Source organism: Triplophysa dalaica, chromosome 3 (assembly GCF_015846415.1).
Source record: "Triplophysa dalaica isolate WHDGS20190420 chromosome 3, ASM1584641v1, whole genome shotgun sequence".
NCBI lineage: Eukaryota > Metazoa > Chordata > Actinopteri > Cypriniformes > Nemacheilidae > Triplophysa > Triplophysa dalaica.
The window spans coordinates 20,831,310-20,855,013 of record NC_079544.1 but is presented as its reverse complement, the minus strand read 5'-3'; the positions used below and the strand labels follow the sequence as shown (position 1 = coordinate 20,855,013).

At 38.2% G+C, this 23,704-nt stretch overlaps 1 protein-coding gene across 1 annotated transcript in view; it reads right to left on the bottom strand.

The window, feature by feature from the left end:
• Window positions 1–8,110: 8,110 nt before the first annotated feature.
• LOC130417379 (ephrin type-B receptor 1) overlaps window positions 8,111–23,704 on the bottom strand; it is a 179,417-nt gene continuing 163,823 nt past the window's right edge. The window contains exons 13-16 of the mRNA XM_056742920.1: window positions 17,424–17,573; window positions 14,317–14,510; window positions 13,915–14,070; window positions 8,111–12,319 (exon numbers count right to left, since the gene is read on the bottom strand). Of these exons, the coding sequence (XP_056598898.1) occupies window positions 12,205–12,319; window positions 13,915–14,070; window positions 14,317–14,510; window positions 17,424–17,573 (615 nt within the window). The 3' untranslated portion in view covers window positions 8,111–12,204. The remainder of the gene's footprint in view (window positions 12,320–13,914; window positions 14,071–14,316; window positions 14,511–17,423; window positions 17,574–23,704) is intronic.

Sequence of the window (23,704 nt, the reverse complement as noted above, 5' to 3'; positions counted from 1 at the left end):
TATCATAATTAAATTTCCAAACTCCTCTGAGAGCTCAAATCTCATTGGACTCTGAATTGAAGTTGAGCTCTTGCGTGAAAAAGATGAAAATCATTTTCTATAATATGTTGAAGAGTACATAATGCATTTTTATGCATGTTTTTATATTTGTGACATATACATCTTTAACTCGATGCCCCGGGTCCTTGGAGGTATCTTGCTGCCCCTAGTGAGGAGATTAGAGATGCACTTCAAGAACACATAAAATGTGTTTTTACATAATTTTACATAACTGTAAATGAGAGCCTTAAGTCTAGAGCTTCATTCTATTATCTGTAGTTGAGGAATTTAATACGTGTGTTCAGTCAAAAGCATTTAATTGTGATTTTAAAATACTCAGTATTTTTTCAGCTGTTTAAAACGTGACTCCTTGTCGAAAAAGATCTGCCAGATCACTACTGTAAACGTGAAATCTATAACTGTACAGTATGTATACAGCTATGTCACCCAAAGCTGTGCTAATCCACTGACTAAATAAGATTAAACCGGATTTGGCTGGATAAATACGTGCTTTTCTCTTATTTCCAGAGGGGTTTTAATCACATAAGCCACACAGTAAACAAGCAAAGAGGAAAACAAATAAACAGGAAGTGAAGGTCAAAATGGCTTCCCTGTTGCACGCAGCAGCGGCGGCACGAAACACTCGCAGTCATGCGCATGCTGGGATGGATAATTACAGAGTCTCAGTCGATGATTAAAATCATGATGAGGTTTCAGGCAGGAGGCTAAAAGCAAACTCGGGAACCAAGTGGTCTATGGTAAACACACACACGTGTAATTATATGTTCACAATATTGCATAAATACACATTAAAACATACAACATACAAATACAACATAAAAACAATATAAGAGTTGAATGCAATTAGTAAGAGTAGAGAGCAAGCGCAGAGACATGTGAACGTATTCAAATAAATATTCACAAATACACAACCTAGCATTTTAAAGCTTAGGGTCTATTGAGTAAAATGTTTATAATGATCTTAAAAAACGTTTTAATCTTAAGGCGAGTGCTTAAATGTACACTCTTAAAAAAGGTGTTTCAACAGTTTCTTCAATGACATTTGTGGTGCCCATAAAGAACCTTTAACATCTGAAGATCTTTCTCTTTCACAAAAAGTTATTTTTGACGAAAAAAAGTTTATTCAGATTACAAAAAAGTAAAAAAGAGAGACTGATTGGTTGTTTGCGGAACCAAAAATGGTTATTCTTTGGCATCACTGTGAAGAACCTGTTAAGAACCTTTATTTTTAAGAGTGTCCTTAATTACTTTGGTAGACAAGAAATAATTGTGCAAAAATAAAATTATCCTTCACCGCAAAACTTAAATTCTATCCAATTAAAATAGTAGGCCTACATTCGTGAACTATAGTTTCCATACAACCAATACAATTCCCATTAATTCCATAAAATGTTCTATTGTGTTTTGGGCAGGGTTCTATTTTTTTCAGCAGGGAGGTCAAAATCATCTCATCCAGCCAATCCAAACGATCAAACATCTTGACCAGTTGAACAAGCTATGAGTTTATATGAAACCACTGAAAGCTTGTTTCATCTGGAATTTCTAGCGGGGCTTAAGGGAAACCAACAACAAACACTCACTTTCTTCTTTAGTCTTGATACTTTCCAGCTTTAACGTAAGCAGCTATGGTATAAAACTAAATAGATATCCAAATCACCTACAGCACAGGCCTCCACCTTCTGAAACACACAGAGACACTCGTAAAGAGTTTTGTTGGGATGCATTAGCGCTGGAGTCCGGCCAGATCTGGCAGCTGTACGCAAGTTGAAGGGAGAAAGAAGCTCAATGGGATAGTAGGAGCATTTTAAAAGCACATTAAACCCAGCACTCCAAAACACATCCATATTCAGATCGCCTCTCTGCCAAACACTTTGCATGTTGCTATTAATAATACCCTTAAAGGCTGTAAAAACACTCTCGATATTACAGGGTCCACAGTAAACGTGTCACCTCACCACTTTTACCCAGAATGCCCCTGAGCTACAGGCGCCCAAGGAGGACAAAAGAGACTCTGTGGATTCTACCTACTTATTACGTACCTGCTGTGAACTATCCGAGAGCAGACGGGGCATGAATTGAAATGGCAGGCTGTTCTGTTAGATATATCTGAGAGTGTCATAATATCTACCAGATATGATTTGAGACAAAACCTACATTGTGTTAAAAAATTATCTCTGCTTTTTGTTCTTCCTTTTACCTCAGACTGTCATGGGTTTTTTGTTTCTTTGTCTCGATCACTTGTTCATTCCATCAATCTTTCTCTCTTTTCTGTGATGGCGTGCTGAGAGGCAATCCTCTTCAGAGGGTGATTGCCCTGTGAATATTTATAGACACAGAGAGAGGGAAAGAAAGAGTACTCTCAGCATCACATATAGTTTTCACAGCTAGCTTGTTTGAGAAATAAATCAAGATAAAAGTAAATTCATTTTATTTAAATGCATCTGTCTTGTTTTGGTTCAATCTAAGAAATAAATTTATGTTTGGAGTAATGAAAGAATCTTCAGTTTTGCATGTGGTATCCCTTTCCTGCAAGTTTGCCTGTTACTTTTGGAAGTTTTTGGAATATTTCCATATAAAATGATCTGCTGGTACTGGGTGCATGATATGAATGCGTTAAGATAAAGCGCATTCATGTGACCTTTACACAGCCATATGACTTTATGCATTCTTAACACAATCCAGATGGAACTTTCTCTAAAACCTCACTGGGATGCAGAGGCATTCTGTTTATTTTTCATCAAAATTAAATGCTTAAAGCTCTGTATAAAAGTGTCTTCTATATGCACGAGTGTAATAAATGTATAACACTTGGCTAAATTTTTCATCTTGCTGTGTCGACTGGAAGCTTCTCTTCTTAGCATTAATCACTCATCTGACACTAGGATATGTGCCTAGATATATAAGGTGGCCTTTATAAGGCCCCTTGTCAGAAGAAACCAACTCGACCCTAAAGAACAAGCTAACTACAGACATATATCGAATCTACCTTTCATTTCCAAAGTCCTTTAAAAATTAGTTTCAATTATGTGCCTTCCTCCAAAGAAATGACAGCAATGGAGAAATCCAGTCCGGATTTAGGAAACATCACAGTACAGAGACTGCTTTGAGCAGATTTACAAATGATCTGCTTTTGGCGTCCGACCGTGGCTTTATCTCATTATTGGTGCTGCTAAACCTTAGTGATGCAGTCGACACCATTGAAGACAGCACACTCTTAGATAGAGTTGAGTCAGCATTAATGGAATAGCTTTGAAATGGGGTAAATCTTACTCATCCGACCTGTTTTAATTGGTAGGAATAAACAATGAGGTGTCACGCAAATCACAGGTCCAGTACGGTGTACCACAGGGCTAAGTTTTAGGGCCTATTCTCTTCGCTCTGAACACCTCTGGGAGATAAAATAAAGGGACAAGGAGTTAGCTTTCACAGCTATTCTGATGGTACTTATCTTTATATTTCCTCGAAGCCTCACGAAACACAGCAATTGTAAAACTGCATTTCCATCTAAAGAATATATCTAAACTACGTCATATGCTGTCACTATCTGATGCAGAGATGCTAATTCATGCATTCATGACGTCAAGACTAGATTATTGTATTGCATTATGAGGCTGTCCTGTGGGCATATTACAAAAACTCCAGCTTGTTTAAAACGCAGCAGCTCAAGTTCTAACACAAACTAAAAGGTATGAGCATATTAGCCCAGTTCTACCAGAAAGACTCAAGAAACATAGAACGATAAATAACATTTATTAAACATAATATTAAAGATATTTGGGCATAGGCCCCAATGGTCCAATGAATGAATCATGGAATATGGTTCCGATGTTCCTGCCTGAAGATAAGGCAGGAGCGGAGCCTACCCCCGGACTGAGGACGGGACCCTGACCTGGTGGTGGTGGTGGGGAGGATGGAGGTTTCACGCATGCGTTAGTTTCTGCGAACGAAAGAGAGGGTTAGTACCATCCTTATATACTACGTGCTGAGGGATGATAGGCTAACCGTTAATTAATTATTATGTGAGGAGTCTTCCTGATAGAACTTGCGCGAGAGCTTACATTTCTATCAACATTGCACAGGTTACCTATTAAGCATTGCATTAACTTTAAAATCTTACCGATTACCTATAAAGCCCTAAACATTTTCTTCCTGTGAGTGAGCTTCTCTTGTATTAAAGTCCTTTACCTTCACTAAGTTCTCAGAGCTTCAAAATCAATTGCCATTGGAAGATCCTACTGACATCACGTATCTTACGGAATCACAATTCTTATTTATTAATATAACTTTAAAATGCAACGTTCTGCTTAATTTTTTTACAATACATATATGAATCTATAGTCCGTATAATATTTGATCTGTGTTTCTCTCTCTTTGATCTCAAATATGTGCTTAACCACAATGCGTGCGCGTGTGTGTGCTTGCATGTGTCATTGCGTGTGAATTTTGGGCTCTATGTGTATTGAGTTGTGTTTTATGGATGTGGGTGTGTATGAAACTGTGTGTGTGTATGTTTACTGTGTGTGTTCCCTTTTTTTGCTATTTACTTTGGTATAACTTTAATGTTTTGCTCATAGTCCACATAGTGCTCATAGTGCTTCATGTACAGCTGCTTTGTAACAATGAAAATTGTAAAGAGTGCTATATAAATAAAGTTGACCATGACTGTGATTCCTGTTATTGTGAAATCAGGAAATTTGGAACAATCTTAACAGTTGCATGTTGAACCTTGCCACATGAATATTAATTAGGTTTTGCTGTTAAATAGACCCTATAGTCATGGTAGATGACCACTCACTGTTCACTTACTTCTGCTATGTCTAAAAGTTGTTTGATGTAGACGGGTTCAATTTTCTGCTTCATACAGTTGTCTGAACTAACAAGAATGGCTATTTGATGCAAATAAGCTCAAGAGGGCTGGATTTGTTCTAAAGGCATAAGACACCATCGCTAGCAACATTGTGAAAATATTTATTGCATTTGTTTTTCGTTGTGAAGTGCATTGTGCTATTGGGACTTGTTTAAGAATCTGATGTTTGTTTTTTATTCTCAAATATAGAAGTCTTATCTGCTTCAATGAATTAATAAGAGCGATATTACCTCGACTCTCCCTCTATCACACACACATTGCAACAGGATTAATTATCTGTCAGTGAAAATCTTATGTATTCTTTCCCAGCCCTCACAAACACAATTCCCTCCACTTTAATTATATCAATGAGGATAACATATCAATTTAAACAAATGTTTTGGAGAGTGAGCCTCATGGAGATTATCCCTATAAATAGCCATTAAAAATGCATAACTGTCAATTATTGCTCTTGTAGAGCAATTATGCCGTCTCAGTGACCTTGCATTGGTCTTTTCCATTAGGAGGAGCTCTCCGAGAAATGAAGTGTCATGTTCCATATTGGGCTCCATCCCACCAGATAATGAAATAAAAGGAGGAGAGGAATAAACACGTCTGTAATGAACGCCCTCAGAACTTCTGTGAGAGGTTGAAACGAGAGGAGAGGGGCACGCTGGGAAGGGGGTCAGCATACCTGGACATGCAAGGGCTTATTTAATTTGTTATTTTTATTGGAAATATGATTTTTACATCTGGAGAATTGAAAGAACCTTGTTGAGAAGAAAAAGAACAAAAAAGACAAAAAGATTTTTGTATCTGTGATTATCTTTTGGAAATTCCTAAATATAAAGAGAAGATTTTTAAACAATTATAGTCCATATAAAAAATCATATTATTCAATACGACACAATATTGTTCGTTTACCAGGTTTGTCAACACTTAAGTTGTACGTTGTCTACAAGTAAAAAAGGGTGGTTTTCATTTCAATTTCTTGATTTCATAGATTACAATACAACACACACTTTTAGCATCTGAAAAAAAAAACATACTTTACCCAAGTACGTTAACCTTTATCTGATACGTTAAAAAAAACAAATTGTTTAATCAAATAATGGTCTTCTCAAGGATTGTGGGTCATTCACTAATTCTTACAATGCTTTAAGGAATTTGAATTGAGTTCCAGTTTTTAAAAAACTGAGGTTCTAACAACCAAGCAAAATCTGAGTTGAACAACATATCCAATCAAAAATCGAAGGCTTTAAGATACGAATACAATGGAAGTATTTGTGAATGTGTGAAGGTAGCGCTACATGATGTTATTGTGTTGTAAGGTGGTTTGAGACTGTTATTTTTTGTCAGATAGTTTGTACATGTTAATTTTTGTACAAATATGTTAATGTCACGCAAGACAAATTTCAGACTCATCTGACAATAAAATATTATATCATATCATATCATAAATCTAAGAGTCGCGCTATAGGAGATTATAGTAGATATACTCAAGAGGATCTCAGAGATGTGCTTCACTAAAGCAGACTGCTGGATAGTGAAATATCACTTCAGGTCTCAAATCAGCATCATTTGCATTTCTTCAGGGAGAATTTACTACGAATGAATTACGCCCCACTCACACGCACACTCTCCGTTGTTTTAGCACCCGATTCACTAAAGAATTATGCAAATCACGTAATGGTGCCCACAAAACCTGTGCTAAATGCAATTTGCAAAAGCAATTCCCAGCATTCCCGGATTGGTTGTGAGTGCGAGGACGCAGCAGACCACCACAATCTGACATACTTTACATTCAGTATAGACAACTACGCAAGATGTAAAAACCTGAAAAGTTGGTTATAATATATATATTTTTATATTTAATTTATATGAATATTTATTGTTTATTAATTGTATAAAATGAAATAAAATGAAAACAACTTTTTTGCGGAGGTGTACTGGAATTTAACTTTCAGCCACATGATGTTTAGGTTGTTTCAGCTGATACCCTTTATATATAATATATACTATATATTATCTTAAAAATAGTCACGTGCAAACATTTAGGAAATGCCCTTCACAATACTGTGACAGAACTCTATTAAATGCAGTTTGCCACCTGCTTACCATATAGTTCAAACTAAAAAGCATGTGGCTAATTAGTAAAAGAACGCTTTCTATGTTGAAGTATAGTGCACAAATTTATATATTAGCATCTATTACTGGCATCTTGGTGTTAAACACGAGAAACATGGATACTTACCATGACTTTTTAATAGCTGAATTCGTTTGATCTTAAATATATTAAATAAACACCACAATCTCTCTGGAACATCATCTGTGGATAGCGGAAAGACGGCAGAGCTGGAACGCTGCATGAGAGTGATGTCACAACAAGATGTGTATAAGGTGAACGGCTATTTAGTTGATAAGTTCAGGTTCACAGTATTGATACAAATTTGGTTGCCACTTTCTTGAATCTTAAAAATTGTCAGTTGTGGTCTAGTGGTTAGAGAGTTCGATTCGTAGCCAGAAGGTCGCTGGTTCAATTCTCAGTGCTCCCAGGAAATGACTAAAGTGCCCTTGAGCAAGGAACCATACCATACATAATAGCTGTCCACTAAACCCTACTTGTAAGTCGCTTTGGATAAAATCATCTTCCAAACGATTAAATATAAATGTAAAATGCAGTTGTCATTTCCAAAAAGTCATAAAAAGTATGGCATGTGTACAGAATGTTGATATGTGACACTTGTATTTATGTGCAGTGTTGTTATTTGGAAGAAGAGCAATATTGAGAAAAGATATTTGTTGTCAGTAAGTTGTAAGGTGTGACAAGCACATTTTCTATTCTTTGCTTTGCTGTCACTCCTTAATTATTTGATAAACTGTGTTGTTTTCATAGAAACAATTAGAACTAAAGTAGAGTATCGCTGGACAGCAATGAATTTACTGCCTCATTAGTCAAATTATTACAGCCGGAAAAACAAACACAAACGTCTCACTTGCTATCTTTAAGCCTAACAAAGAAATAAAGGAGGGTCAACCTAACTTAAGGAAAGCTCATTTCCCTAAATAAATAAAATCAGAATAATAAACGATCGAAAAACAAATTCATAATTAATGAATGAATCTTTGATATGTGACAGCGCTGCTTCATCTGCATCTTTGACCTGACGCACACATTCATCCACACCAGCTTTATTTCAACTTTTCCAAGGTCTTTATTGAGTGCATTTCAGTACAATAGTTTTCAGAAAGTTACAGTTTTAAACTCTGACATACTCATCACAAGAAACAAGTGGTAACTATATAGCCTTGGCGGGGTGGGGGCCTTTCCTTCTTTCAGTATCTACAGAACAGTGCGAGCTAGAATCCATGCCATGCTAGTTTCATCAACAGTTCACTCTCTCTCGATCTCCCTCTCTCTCAAACCTTTTGCCTTTCTCTCTTTCCTACTCGGTTGCCAAAAGTAATGCTCCATCACTTCGTCATGAACGTTTCGTTTAAAGCGCAGTAAAGAGAAACTGCTAAAAAGTCACAGGCCCGTTCCTACAGGCAGTTCCAGACGATGCTTTTGTTTGCTCCGAACACGTTTTTTGTTTGTGCTTGTGAAGTCTGAGCAGTGCTCGTGAACGCATGCTCAGACACGGCTCAGACTTCAGTTGGCACGGTAACGGCATCGTCGTTGATCCTCTGCCAACTATGCACAAGATTCCAGAATGTGTCGACACTCCAGGCAAGGAGCGATAAAATTAGACTGGAATCATTTCCGCTGGCCGTTTCTTTTTTTGAACGCCCCTGAAAAACACCTAGATTTCGATGGTGCAGGCTAACGCTTTCGTTCTGGTGGAGTTTTTCAACATAAAGAGCAAGAACACTTAAATAATTGAAGAGAGACATGGTGGAAAGGACACATTCTCCTTACAAACAATCTGTTAATGTACATATGGAAATATAAACCACATATTGCATCTGAAATGCTTTAGTAGTGCTTTATGTGCAGACAGTGAAGAGCAGCTATTCAGATTAAATGATGATCAACACTATGTCAATTGTCATAAGAACCAAATCCCCTTTGCATTCTTTTTTTATGGAATAATGTGCACAGATGATTTTCCATTTTTCAGCTTGCTCCCTTTCATGCCCTGGACTGGCTACAGTCTCCTCCTCTCGTATCGGTCTTTTGTTCTCACTCACCCCAGCTCATTCACCATTTTCTGCAGTCTGTTTGGTATGTCAGCAGGTAGCCGGTAGGCCCCGCCTTCCCCAGCTTGTCCATGGGGATGTGAGCGAGTCAGCCATTTTTCAGCGAGGCCATACGGCGGGACGCCGGACAGTTTGGTTACGCCCCCACAGCGAACGAGCTGGACGCGAGCCACGAGCGGCACAGGGCGGAGATACTTAGTGAGCATTAATTGAGCCGCTTCTGGTGGTTTACACAGCGGCACACGAAGAGACATTTTAATGTTGTGCTAACATTTATATAAAAGAGGAACACAACTGGAATTTATCCACCGTTTTTATATAGAGAATTAAATGCACTTTTCTTTTATGTAATACAAGTCTTTTAAAAATGAACCATGGTTTTTGTGGTGAATTTGGAGTAACCATGTTTTTTTGCTGTATTGATTACTATTGGCAAAACCATGATTTTACGATAGCAACTGTGATTTTGTGTTAACCATTCAGTAAAAAAACTGTAATTTAGAGAATTTTACTGTTATTTTTAACAGATTTTCTATGTGTCTGTACAAATCTGTCATTTTACAGAATTTTAATTTACGTATTTTTTGGGAAAACTGTAAGAACCAGTCAAATTACAGAAAAAGTCTGCAAATTTACAAGAACAAAACGAAGCCCTCTTTCCTTCATATAATGGGAGTCTATGGGGTCCACCTGTCTAAGAGTTCCTAAAACACATAATTCAAAAGGGACATGTTGACGTTTTATGAAACGAATCGTTCTATATTTTCATATAACTAAATGTCATTTTTAATAATATTAGTCATAGTGTGCCAAACGCGATTTTATTAAAGTATTTGGTGTCGGATGGCATGCCATTATCTGGTGCCTTTAGCACCACCTGCAGAAAGGGAGTGTTGAGTCCATTTTTTGGAATAATGTGCTTTAGGAACTCTTGGACAGGTGGACCCCATAGACTCCCATTATATGAAGCAAAGAGGGCTGCGGATTTACCAAACAATCTTCTTTATGGTTCTACTCAAGAAAGAATATCACCTCCATCTCGGATGGCCTGAGCGTGAGTAAATAAACAGCAAATTGTAGTTTTTGGGTGAACAATCCCTTTAACTACAGTAACCAAGTTATTTTTTTGTTTAAACTGTAGTAAAACCATGGTTAATTTTAGAAAAGGAACACAAGTTGCAGAACAATTAATGTAAGTGTGTGTGTGCGTGCATGTTATGTTTGTGTGTGCTTGTCCAAAGGTAAGAGCTATTGACAGAAGCTGCAGAAATGGTGTCATCTTTAACAAAGAACCAATACGCTCTTTGGTTGCCATGGTGAAATTCATTGTGGCCAATTAGGTGTAACACCTCGGGTACATCTGCATGATGGATTATGTGTGTATGTTGCTCTTAGACAATAACCATAAACCATGAGACTCATTAACTTACAGACAACATAGCGGCTAATTCATCACACACACACCGCATGCATGCTCATTGGCCACTGTTTTCTAATGTATTATGCGGAGATAAAAATACTTTAATCACCCTAAACCTAGTTCTCACACACCTTTATGTAGTTTTAGGTTTTCATCTATACATAATTTATGTTAACTAAGCAGTTTTTCTCATGGGGACAGTTGGCAGGTCTACAATGCAAGCCACATACATAAACTTCAACAGATTAATGAAAGGTAAAGCAGTTAACAAAAAATATTTTTTCTCCATGGCAACCAAAAATATGAACGGAGAAAGGTCCCAAATGTGGGAACGATCCATGTGTGCGAAGAGAGCGTTTCATTCACTGGATAAGTATAATGTGCTCAATGGGGTGGTGTTAGACATCTGTTCCTAAAGGGTCACACAGATGTTCAATCCAGACATGCACGCAAATAATTGGAGAGCTGATGGAACGGAGAACACATACCGCATTTAACAATGTCAAGAAATATCTGAAGCTGAGAGAGCAACTCGGTCTGATCGGTGGTTTCCCGCGCACGTAGCTAGCTCCGCGTCTGTCTATTACCTGTCCGTGACCTTTCGGTTCGCTTATGTAAACACGTGTTTGGAAAACAGATTAGCGGTTTTAAAGACCCTGTTAGACCAACATTAGTACAGCTTATTAACAGTGGAACTACATTTAAGTGAACTAGCTAGTTCGGGTGGCCTACCCAACGCTAGTCGACGCATTCAAACACTCTGACACAAAACTAACAAGAACAACTAGAAGAGGTTGAAGAAAGAAAAGCTGTACACGTAAGTGCTCGGGAGCATGGGAACACCTACAATAAACACTGCTTCGTTTAGTGGCCTGAATGCGTAGCTTTTTTCACCTAAGGTATTTCTTTTGTCGCTATTTTATATACAACTAACTGATATTTACACAACATAGACAAAGAGTCAGAGTTCATCCCAGATCACACTCGTAGCATCACGCCCGACGCCTTCCAGAATCGCGAGACGCCTCGCGGGCAGTTCTGGTCCGTTCGGTAAGCAACATTGCCAAAAATGCAAGTGAAAGAAGTGGGTATATACATACAAGTCCGTTCCACTTCACCTTCAATATGAAGGTTTACTCTGAAGATATATGCATTTGTTTAAAGATATACATCATTTACGCTCGTATGGCCGGGGGGTGGGAAGCAGGCATACAGGATGTCCTTTGGCAATGTCAGCCATTCCGAGATAGTGGGAAGCAGAAGTGATAGAACAAACACGTCTGGAACCAGAGAACATAACTTGAATAGTTGGTATTTGAACAGTTGACAATAACGAAAAAGTAGATTGTGTGTCCGAGACCAAAACTACAGTGACGAGACGGAGACCAAAATCGTCGGCTTCTTGGGATTTCCCTCTAAATCTAGTCAGAGGAGTTAAACAGACAGTGAAGGGGACTTCCTGTTTCCTGGTCTTAGCCAACATGTTAACAGACGTCCTCTGAATCCCGACGAGTCCCGGTTTGGTCCGGTCTGTTGGATATGGAATTGCGATGTTTCTTCTGAAACATTCTCAGATCAGGATGATCGTCTCTATTCTGCCGCGCTCCGATGGGATTGGGCTCACCCGCTGGTAAATCTCCCGCAGGCTGCCCGGCCCGTCGTCCGGCGCCCCCTGTAGTCATGCCAGCGCAGTGTCCGTCTGGCACTGTGCCATCTGCAGATGTATGGACTGAATGCTGTTGAGGATTTTCTTCTGATGGCCGGCCAGAGTCACACCTATCCTCAGCAGGTCCCTGTGAAGAAGAAAAATCAAAATTTACACTTCACATCCATCTTACCAATATCATTTTTTTGTTTGATTATCTTTATCTTGCTGTATTTTTTGAAAGTATTTTATTTTGCAATTAGGTCAAAACGTACTCGTACACATCTGTTAAAGCAGGTGATTTTAGGTGACCTTTGTGCCTGCTTTAAATTACAGAAACAAAATAACTCTTAATAAACGCTCTGCTGATATCTTAGCAGAGTCTTTTAAGAAAAATAACAACTTGCACTAATAACAGACTAACCGTGAGACAGACAGACAAAGTTAAAGAGAAGAAAGAAACAGAGCCCCCACTGGTTTGTGTATGTGAACGCAAACAGCATTAGCACATGAAAGCCACTTGTATTTAACTTCCTGTTTACGCTCGGGTTCATACTTATGTTGCTAATTAAGCGCAGCCCCTCTCTGTGAACGACAACAGCGTTAATCACAGCGCCAGAGACGTCGTACACCTCACTACGTTTCTCTTCACGAACAAAACAACAGGAGCCGTGTTTCAACATAAACAAGCACATATCCACCAGTTTGTACAATAGTCAAAATCTAGTCTAAACACATCCGTAAACCTCCAGGCGAAACACCCGGTATAGATTAAAAATCAATATTAAAAATGTTTGCTCTGTTTGCGGACACATTTGACTGCCCTGCGTTCTCTGATCAATGTGTCTGACCATCTGTAACCCAGACAGAGCTTTAATTTAGCTAACCATACCTGATAAACAGAAAAGGCAACAAACAAACTCAACTAATTCAACCAATTATTAGATTTCTCAATTTAATGATAATATGACAGACCTGCTGAATAACATTTAGTCATTTAGAAGACGCTTTTATCCAAAGCGACTTACAGCTCATCATCACAGTCATCAGCTAATAAGCACTGGTTTGTTCTAGTTAATCCGCATTAAGGTGCTGTGTGTAGTTTTTAGGAGGATGTATTGACAGAAATTCAATAAAACTTCACTTCAGAGGTCGTTATGTTTTTATGACCTTAGAATGAAGTAATTGTATCTACATACACCACAGGTCCCCTTACATGGAATTGTTTCTACAGCAGCCCTAAATGGACAAGATGCTCTACAGAGTGCGACTCCTTTGGCAAAGGAACGAAAATGTAACGACATCTTAGTTCTGTGCAGCCACCGTTGTGCTTCCAAAAGGTAGCGGTGGAATTGGTTGCAATTTGCAGTCATGTACGATTTAGCAAAACTTGTCAGTTTGATGTCATGTTTACCTTAACCTTCGAGATGAAGCAACCTGCGGTTTGATGTTTCAAACAGACATTGTATTACAAAGGCTATCTATAAAAAACGTGCTTCTGATTGGGTTTGGTTAACACAGTTTCTAGTTTGATAAATCGGTTGAGTTGAGGTCGACTTAAAATGTGGACCCTCTACGTAGGAGCAAGCTAGGTGGTTAACCATATTCCAAAAGCCAGACGGTAAATCACCCTGACCACCTGAACTATTTTTTCTACTGCGTAGATCTACGCTAACATTAATAAGATCCCATGTTGATCCAATAAAGTTTTGCCCTTGAACTTAAAACATGCTTTAGACTCACTCTGAAGTCATCTGGGTGACGAGCTGAAGTGACGTGAAGCCCGAGTTAAGGAAGTTATCTCTATACTGAGACATCTTAACGGCGCTCAGCCAGTCCTCTAAAGAACTGAAGGTGGTAAAGTCGGGAATGGATCTGTCCAACAAAGGCTGGGATGGACTGGAGAGAGGGGAAGAGAGAAAGAAACACGGTAACATCAGAATCATACATTTACCTGCACATTTGGAAGATGCTTTTAAAAGTCATTTTTAAATCAGTATGTGTGTTTCCTGGGGTTCAAACCCAGGACCTTTGAGCTGTCAAACAATGCTCGACCAATCGAGCTAGATGAACACATGACCAAACTGCTTCCAGGTATGTCATCTTGATGGGCTACAAATATGCGTTTGTTGTTTTTCGGCTTACATTGTGGGTATACTAGCGACTGCTTTAAGGTTGGTTGGGTTGCGGATGAGTTTGTCGAGCGTGTTCACGATGTCTGTGAAGCGCGGCCGAGCGTTCCGATCTTTCTGCCAACAGTCGAGCATCAGCTGGTGGAGAGCAGTCGGGCAGTCCATAGGGGGCGGCAGTCTGTAGTCCTGCTCTATAGCATTGATCACCTTAACATAAAAATAAATAAAAAAATCACACAAAAATGAATAAATAACAAACCACCCCTGAGATGATGGCAACAGAAACATCTTCCTGATTCTGAAGAGATGCATTGTGGGAGATCCAAGAGAAAATAATACAAAAACCTGTTCACAACATCACAAAAATACTGATATACTGTGTTGTTTTAGCACACATGAAAAGCAACAAATATGTGTGTCTATAGACAGCCCAACATACACAAACAACCCATAAACAAGCATTAATCTTTGAGACGCTGAAGACTTTTTCTCTCTGTCTGTCTCTCGACAAACACACAGACTCGAGTCTGTCCTCTGCATACCAATACAGAGCTCTTGTTCTTGACGCTCAAACATGAATCTAAATATTTGAAGATCAATATACGCTCTGTTCTTTCCACAATGACTGAGGGCTTTCCACGGGACCATAATGAGACCATGATCACCCACTGAGCACTGTGTGTGTTCCTCATCGCAAATGCTCTGCTGTTCACTGATATGTTTTTTTTATACGTTCAAATGGGATTTAATTAGTGCAAAAATCTACCTCAGGCTATAGATGATCGGCTAATACAGTGTGTTACAGGTTGAATGAACTCTTTTTCAACTCATCCACAACTTGTTGACTTTTGGAAGCTCATTAAAGCTGTTTTGGAGTTTCATGCACTGTGGTAGCTGCGATATTGTTGTGTGAATAGCTATAGACACTATGAAGTGTGCAGCAGGAACATGAATTTCTCTATTTTATCTGTCATTCTTTGAATGAACATTGTGTTTAAGGTTCTTTTTTAGTTTATCCGTCATTACAATCCTCAGGGTTCAGTTAGAGCATTTAGTCTCTCCAATGTGTTAAATGTATGCTAAAAGATTTAGGGAATTTATGTCCGCATTGGCAGGATTTTCTGAAAATCCTCAAGAGATGCTAGAACGGGTCAGATATATTTAAAATCTCAGCAGAAAATGTTTGTCAGAAGCTAAAAAAAATGAAAAGACGGAAAACCTTCTAACATTCTGTCTGCACTGGACCAAGAACAAACTGCTCTCATTCTAATCAATGTACCAGTCTACTCAGCTTTCTTCAATGGGTTTTATATGAAATTAATATTTCATGCTGCATCATAAGGAACATATTACAACATCAGTTAATTAACATTGTAAAACTATATTCTTATATGAAAAAAAATGAATTATTGTTTGTGCATGTGGGTGGTTGACAAATATACTGTACATGTGTCCTATGGTGTAACATATCAAAATGTTTGAAAACAAATTATTAATAATATATTACTTTGTATTATTTATATTATATTAATTAAAATAGCATAAAAGAGATTTATCTTTATTGTTAGTTTTTTTTTAAGTTTTTGCTGTAACACCAAAGGACACACACACACACACACACACACACACACATACATACATATAAAGTGAATGAAATAATTATTTAATCCCTGCTGACTTTGTAAATTTGCCTGTTTACAAAGAAATGAAGGGTCTATACTTTTTATGGTAGGTTTATTTTAATTGATAGAAACTGAATATCACCCAAACATTTAGGGAAAAATATATAAAAGTTATAAATCATTTGCATTTCAGTCATTGAGAAAGGTATTTGATCCCCCACCAACTAGCAAGAATTCTGGCTCCACAGATTGGTTATGTGTCTATATGGACCACAGATTAGTCCCGTCACTTTAAGAAAGTACTCGTTAAATCGTATTTATCTTTATTTCAACGTCTACTGTCAGTGTTTAATGTTATTTGTATGCACCAAGGGTCTGAGAGTAACGCAATTTCGATTCTCTGTATGTATGTACTGTACATGTGGAAGAATTGACAATAAAGCACACTTGAACTTGAACTAAGTCAGTTTGTTATGTATATAAAAGATATCTGTATCTACAGAATCTGTATCTTCCATTTCAACCTCTCCTCCACCATGGTCAAGACCAAATAGGTTTCAAAGGATGTGAGGGACAAGATTGTAGACCTGCACAAACCTTGAATAGGCTACAGACAGAAGCTTGGTGAGAAGGAGACAAGTGTTTGTGCGATTATTTGGAAATAAAAAAAAAACGACCAAATGCCCTTGGTCTGGATATCTCTGCAAGATTTCCACAATGGGGTAAAGATGATCATGAGAAAGGCTAAAGATTAGCCCAGAACTACACGGAAGAAGCTTGTTAATGATTTAAAGACGGTTGGGACCCACAGTTAGCAAGCAAACCATTGGTAACACGCTTTGCAATAATACATTGAAATCCTGAAGCACCCGCAAGGTCCTCCTGCCCAAGAAGGCCCGTCTGGCTCGTCTGAAGTTTGACAGTGAACATCAAAATGATTTAGAAAAGGTTTGGAGAAAGTGCTGTGAGACCAAAATTGCCTCCTGTTTTTGGAGGGAGAGAAATGCTGACTCCAATTTGCTGAGCGACAGTCAAGAAACATTAAAGATTTACAGATGAGTGGACTAAAATGTATCCTGACAAATGTTCAAACCTGGTGACCAACTATCAGAAATGTCTTACCTCTGTGCTTGCCAAAAAGGGTTTCTCCACCAAGTACAAAGTTATGCTTTGCTCGGGAATCAAATACTAATTTCACTGACTGAAATGCAAATCAATTTATAACCTTTATATAACATTTATTCCTCTGATTTATATATATATTTATATTTTTTAAATATAAACCTGAAAGACTTACTTTCTTCTGCAGAACACAAAAGATATTCAGAAAAACTCTGACCACTGTGAGACTTCTCAAAATGTCTTCTTTTGTGTTCAACAGAGTGTTTTGAATGACATGAGGGTGACAGAAATGACAGAATTGTTATCTTTGGGTGAACGATCCGTTTACGCATGTTGACATTTTCAATCAGTCTGTTCCAGTTAAAGTGAAACTCACATCTTGGTTGCTCATGTCCCAATAGGGCCTTTCGCCGAAGGACATCACCTCCCACATGACGATACCATAACTCCACACGTCACTAGCAGAGGTGAACTTCCTGTATGCGATTGCTTCCGGTGAGGTCCATCTGACAGGGATCTTTCCACCCTGAGGAAAAACACAGAAGAGGTCAAATTTACGGAGAGCAATGTGTGCTGTTATGTGTATGTGCTCGCTTTGTGTCCCCAATGCATCTACAAGCTGTTTATGCACACTAAACCGTCCAATATCAAAGCGTATCACTTTCACATGGACAACAGGGAAAGATTTAGTTTGAACAAAACAAATGCGCAACGAGGGACTTTGAACGTCAGCATCGCTGAGTTCTACATCCACCGCAAACTATAAATATTTGCAAAAAATGAATCGCATTTGCATTACTAAAATTCGGCACAACGGAATTAAATTATTCTTGCTTTACAAAGCACCACAGAGAAAACAATAAAATCCTTCGATCCCAAGCTCTCCAAGCTTTTTGACTCTCAGTACACAAAAACAAAATCAGAATAGTGTGTGAGTGTAAGTGAGAGAGAGAGAGAGAGAGAGAGAGAGAGAGGAGGGTCTAGTCTCGTCCGTGAAGCTTGTCTTCCTGTAATTGGTCTACCTGAGGCTGGATTTGTGTGTGCCACACTGATCAAAATTGACAGCAGCTTGTTTTAAAATTCCCTTCACACACACACACACTCCCACACACACAGATAAAACACACGGATCTGATTTGAGAAACCACATGCTTTATGTTTCAATCCAATCATGTCAATTATTTCAGTCATTTCTTTGACATCAGTCAGATGGAATGAAAATGACAGGAAATACTGCCGACAAAATGCACAGGACAGGACCAGAGCACTGATGAGGGTCTTATCATCCTGGATGTATGGTTTAGCATTCTTGTGCATGTAGAGCGAAATAAATGTTGTGAGGTTTGGACTGTGGCTCATGCAAGGGGGACAATTTATATGGACAACTTTTACAAAGCTATATCAATCCTGTATCTACATTAATGCTTTGATATCCTTTCTGAAGTTTGACATTCTGTTATTCTGTCATTCTTAAGAGAAATGGAGAAGAGATGTTTGTCAAAGCGTTTCATTTCAAATCACAAAGGTCGATCCACTGTTTTCCAATGTTAGTTCAACCGATAATACAAATTCTGTCATCATTTACTCACTTTCTTGTCATTTCAAAGATGTATGACTAACTTTCGTCCGCAGAATGATATTTTGAAAAATGCTGGTACCTGAACAATGGCGGTAACCATTGACCTCAATGGGTCAATGGGTCAATGGGTACCACCAGTGTTTGGTTAGGAACATTCTTTAAAATATTTTCTTTTGTGTTCTGCAGATGAAAAAAGTCTTACAGGTTTAAAATGATAAGAATGTGAGTTATTTTCATTTTTGTTGAACTGTCCATTTAAATTCCCAAGCTTTTTACTGTAAGGATTCAATAATTTGACCTGTATTAAAGGGATAGTTCACCATCAAATTGAAAATTCTGTCATTATTTACAAGCCCTCTAGTCATTTTAAACCTGAATGACTTTATTTCTTCTGCAGACCACAAAAGAAGATATCTTGAAAAATGTTGGTAACAGAAAACTGTTGGTCCCCATTCACTTCTAGTGAATGGACACAAAAAAAAATGCAAGTCAATAGGGACCAACGGTTTTCAAAATATCTTCTTTTGTGTTTTTGCAGAAGAAAGAAAATCACACAGGTTTAAAAAGACAACGGTGAATAAATGATGGCAGAATTTTCATTTCAAATGTGAATTGATTCTTTAATAAACTAGATTGTAAACTTTTGATAGAACAGAGTAAATGAATACATAAATGATCTTGAACATTACAATAAGGAATTGCTTTTAGTTTTTTTAGGAAATTAAATTAGAACTGTGTTTGATGTAAGAAACCTTGACTTTACAAATGGAGCTCAGGAAAAAAACAAGTTAAACTACAAGTGTAGAAAATTCAAATAAAAATAAAAAAGCACCTTCTCCTGATGCTACAGATTCACTTTCACAGCACAGATTCTAATAAATATGAAGTGAAGAAATGGAACCTGCATACCTACAAAAGGTAAAACAGCGCTCTACATGTCACAGATTCACAGGAACTTCACACATGTGAAATTTCACAAAAGACACTTCACAAAAAGGAGCTGTACCACTCCTGTTTAATGTCCCAAACACAAACAATCTGTATGGGAAATGCATCTGCACCAGCATTTTTTAGATCTCTAGAAATAAGAGCAAGAACACTTAGAAACAGACAAAAAGAATTTAGAAAGAGAGAACAGAGAGAATGTGACATTCTCGATACAAACTGTGATAAAACTCTCACAAAGGTGCAATATTGGAAATATCACATTCCCCTGATGTGTAATTGTAATCCGTCATATTTTGTACACAATAAACACAATAAAGTGGATGAGGGACGAAGTCAAGACTAAAGACTGACAAGACACGATCAAGACATCACACACACAGACATCTCATACTTTGGACTATGAGAGTATAGACCACTTCAAAAGACCTAAGCAACGCTGGTCCAGAAGAACTTCCTGTTTCAGTTTTTAACACTACGCAAACGTTTGAACAGAATATCTTTCAAATGTAAATATAAGTAAGATTGAAATATGAATAAATAAAAATCAAACTGGAAGTGTGGCTGGTTCAGTGTTTAAATTTGTTTAAATTTGTGAAGTGGTCTATATAAAGTGTGACACTCAAATTGTTTACGGTTCTATAGATAAATCTAGAGTAAATCTTTCTTTCTTAGAGGTTGCTTTATTAAATCTCTAGGGACAACTTGAGATATAATAATACACAATAAAATCACGTCTTAATAAGGGTACAGATGTATGAAATTTAACAAAGCAGGTGTCAGATGTGAATTTTCATCAAAACCAACCCACAGTAATCACAACGATATAAATCTACTCCTACAGTGATATATGATTTTAATCATACCGCCCACAGCTATTTTCGGCTGTTGTCAACAGACCAATAAAGCTACAAAACTGACGAATCATAGATCACCCATCTAAATGCTTTAAAATTATAACCCTTGGCATTCGATTTCTCTGAGGTCCATACAGATCTAATTTGCCTATATATCCTTCGCTTGCATTAATTTGAAATTCCAATCCAATTTGTGGTGCAATGACGTCAAGCGGCAATTCTGAGTGTCAGGGGAGGTGGTTCAGATAGCAGCTGCCTAACCGCCCAGCGTCAACCTTTCACCGCCCTCTTCCAGGTCCCGGTCCTCCCCGTCACCACCCAGACGCCCGGCGGGATACGCGCAAATTAAACCGTGCTCACCTAATCCTTTATCATCCGATTCTCTCAATTTCCCATTCAGGATTTTTAATATTAGATTACGACCTTGTCTTTCAAAACCGGGTTAAGTATTCTCTCTTCCCATGATTCACTCGCTCTCTTTTCCTTCGAGAGTTCTTTGTGCTTAAATGAAAGAACACTTGTACGTCGCAGATTTCTGTGCTGGGAGAATACTGAATGAGGTTTCCGACGGAATCCTCGAATCAACAGTGCTGTCACCCTGCGAGCTGAGGGTCAAAGGTCACAGGTCAGATATCATGTTTAAATCATGACCGTCGTGGACGGACTGCACATGTGCGGTAAAGCGGAGCTCATTTCTATATGAGATATCAGCCGTAACTCAAGCAAATCTGCAAGCTGTTAACATTTTACAAGACAGAGAAGAGTCAAGGCCATATAAACCCAAGAAACTGATTGAATTCACTGTTTAAAATTCACCTATAAAAACATGAAAAACTGCATACTACAGTAAAGTTCATGGTGGATCCTAAGGCGAGCATTGCAGTTACTATTGTCTGGGTTTTAAACTTTGGCACATCACTCATCCAAAACCTTCATTTGGATCATTTGGGGGGATTAAAGTGCTTTTCTTTTTTTTTGACCTCACATCACCTAGCAGCCACCCTAACCATCCAACACAAACCAGAACAACCTAGCAACCGCATCACACTACGCAAAGACTAACCCCTTAGCAACAATAAAGCAACCCCACAAAATCCTGATGTGTTTTATTACACCGTCTTTGGGAAATGTAAAATCCGCCGATCAATAAACATCCCGCTTGGCAAACCATAAATTAACCTTAATTCACAATAAATGAGTTCACACTGACCTTGAGACAGACTTTCAATCTAAATCCTGTTTCGTACTATTAGGACTCGTAAACAAGATCCGTTTTGAGATCAAGGATGATAAAGAAGGGTACAACGAGTACACGTTTTACTCAGCGGCGCAGTATAGAAGACTGACAAATGTATACGCGAGTATGATAAACGAAGGTTTCCACTTTCAAAGTTTCCAGTGACATTGGATATTTATCAGACACACAGACAGGTGCATTTCTCCTCTCTTGCTCTTCTCAGGATGTAAATCAGCCAGTTAAAAGAGTGTACCGGTATGTGCATTCCACTTTAACTCTGATGGTGAGATATAGCTATCTTGCATTCTCTTTTCAATTACAAATTATAGTGTCATTGAATACCAGATGCAATAATATTAGTTGTACTCAGGTGCCTTTTTATACATGTGGGTGTCTCAGGGGCGGTGCCAAGGCGGGGCCCTCGCAGGCCAATGCCCCCCTACGGAGTTGTTGTGCCCAGGGGCGTAGCAAGCTTTTCAAAAGTGCGGGGGATGGATGTTTTTTTTTTGTTAACAATGAAAACGTTGAATGTAATGACAGAACGGTACAAAAGGTATAACATACAAGATATAAAAAGCTTCCCATTTAAATGTGGGATACTAGTAAAGTATAAAAACACATTCGGAACACATAAGATAAGTCAAAACTCTGTTGTGAAAATACACAACAGTAGACTTGCTAATGAATCAGAAATACTTTAGTAATCCCAGGGGGGAAAGACAGTGGAAAGCTTGATAGTGACATTGGTCTGACAGGACTGTGACCGCTAAAGTTTGCTTACTTGCACCTTGAAAAGGGGAGATATAACGCCCACACAAAGCTTTTTCTCTGTTGGTATAAATAATGTAACAATTTTCTGTTTTTAAACATTAAAATAATATAAACTTTTCGTTCATAGTTCTTCAACAGGTACAATCAAACATAATAGGTAAGTATCCACAAAAGTATTCAACTAATCAAAAAAAACAATGTTCAAAATATCAAAATCAATAAACTCATAAATACACTGCTTAACAAGGACAATTTGTCCCTCCTCCTCGTCAATTCCCTGCCTTCTTCATCACAGTTACTTTATACATTGCATGCCACATAAATAACCAAATTTAGCTATTTCTGTACAATATCCCAATTTGCAATTAGCATTAGTCTAAAAACTAAATATAAAGTGTGGGTGTTAAAACACCTACATCCCCCACGGTTGCGACGCCCCTGGTTGTGCCCCCCTCATGACACAGTTTTAAATTCATGTAATACATACTTATAAAAATTATTCAAAGTTTTAATTTCTTAATTAAGAATTGGAAACAAGTGGAAATGGAAATAGTAGCCTATGTGTTTACTTTGTAAAAATAAAAACCTAGTGCGGTTGATGTGATGATGCGTCATTACGCAGGGTATTTATGTTTCTATACGTGTGGGGGAAGCCGCTGCCATTAGCAAAGTTACAGACGCTCAAAGCATTCACAAACGGAAGGCTAAGTTGGTTCAGCTTTGGAAAAGGAAAATTTACAACCGAATGGAAGGACACAGTTTTAAGGAGGTTTAATGTTTGCACGCTAAACCTTCAGCTTTTTTAAAGGTACGTGTGTTTCATTTTCCTTTAGCGAGGTGCGAATGAGCATTTCATCACAGCATAGGTTGTAGTTGTCAATTTGTTGTGACTGTTTTTGGTAATATTGTTTAATTTGTGTTATTCTTGTTCACTTGGACTGAAAATAGCATCCTGCATGAGTGTGCCCTTGCACAGATGTGGTACTTTTTACTTTTTTGTATTAATGATGCTGATTGTGTGCCCCCCCACTGGGAGCCACTTGCCCTCCTGTTAGTCGTGGTCTGGCGCCGTCTCTGGGATGTCTACAAACTTCTGGCCATCCAGTGTCATGGTTCCAGAATCAGACAGGATCCCATGTTTTATGTTGGAGAGAGACTATTTTGGCACCTATTGGTTGCCATTCTCTCTCTCCGGCCTTGCCATTGTTCCTGCCCTCCTGGTTCCTAGTTAGTGTTAATTAGTTTATCCCCTGCACCTGTTCCCGTTT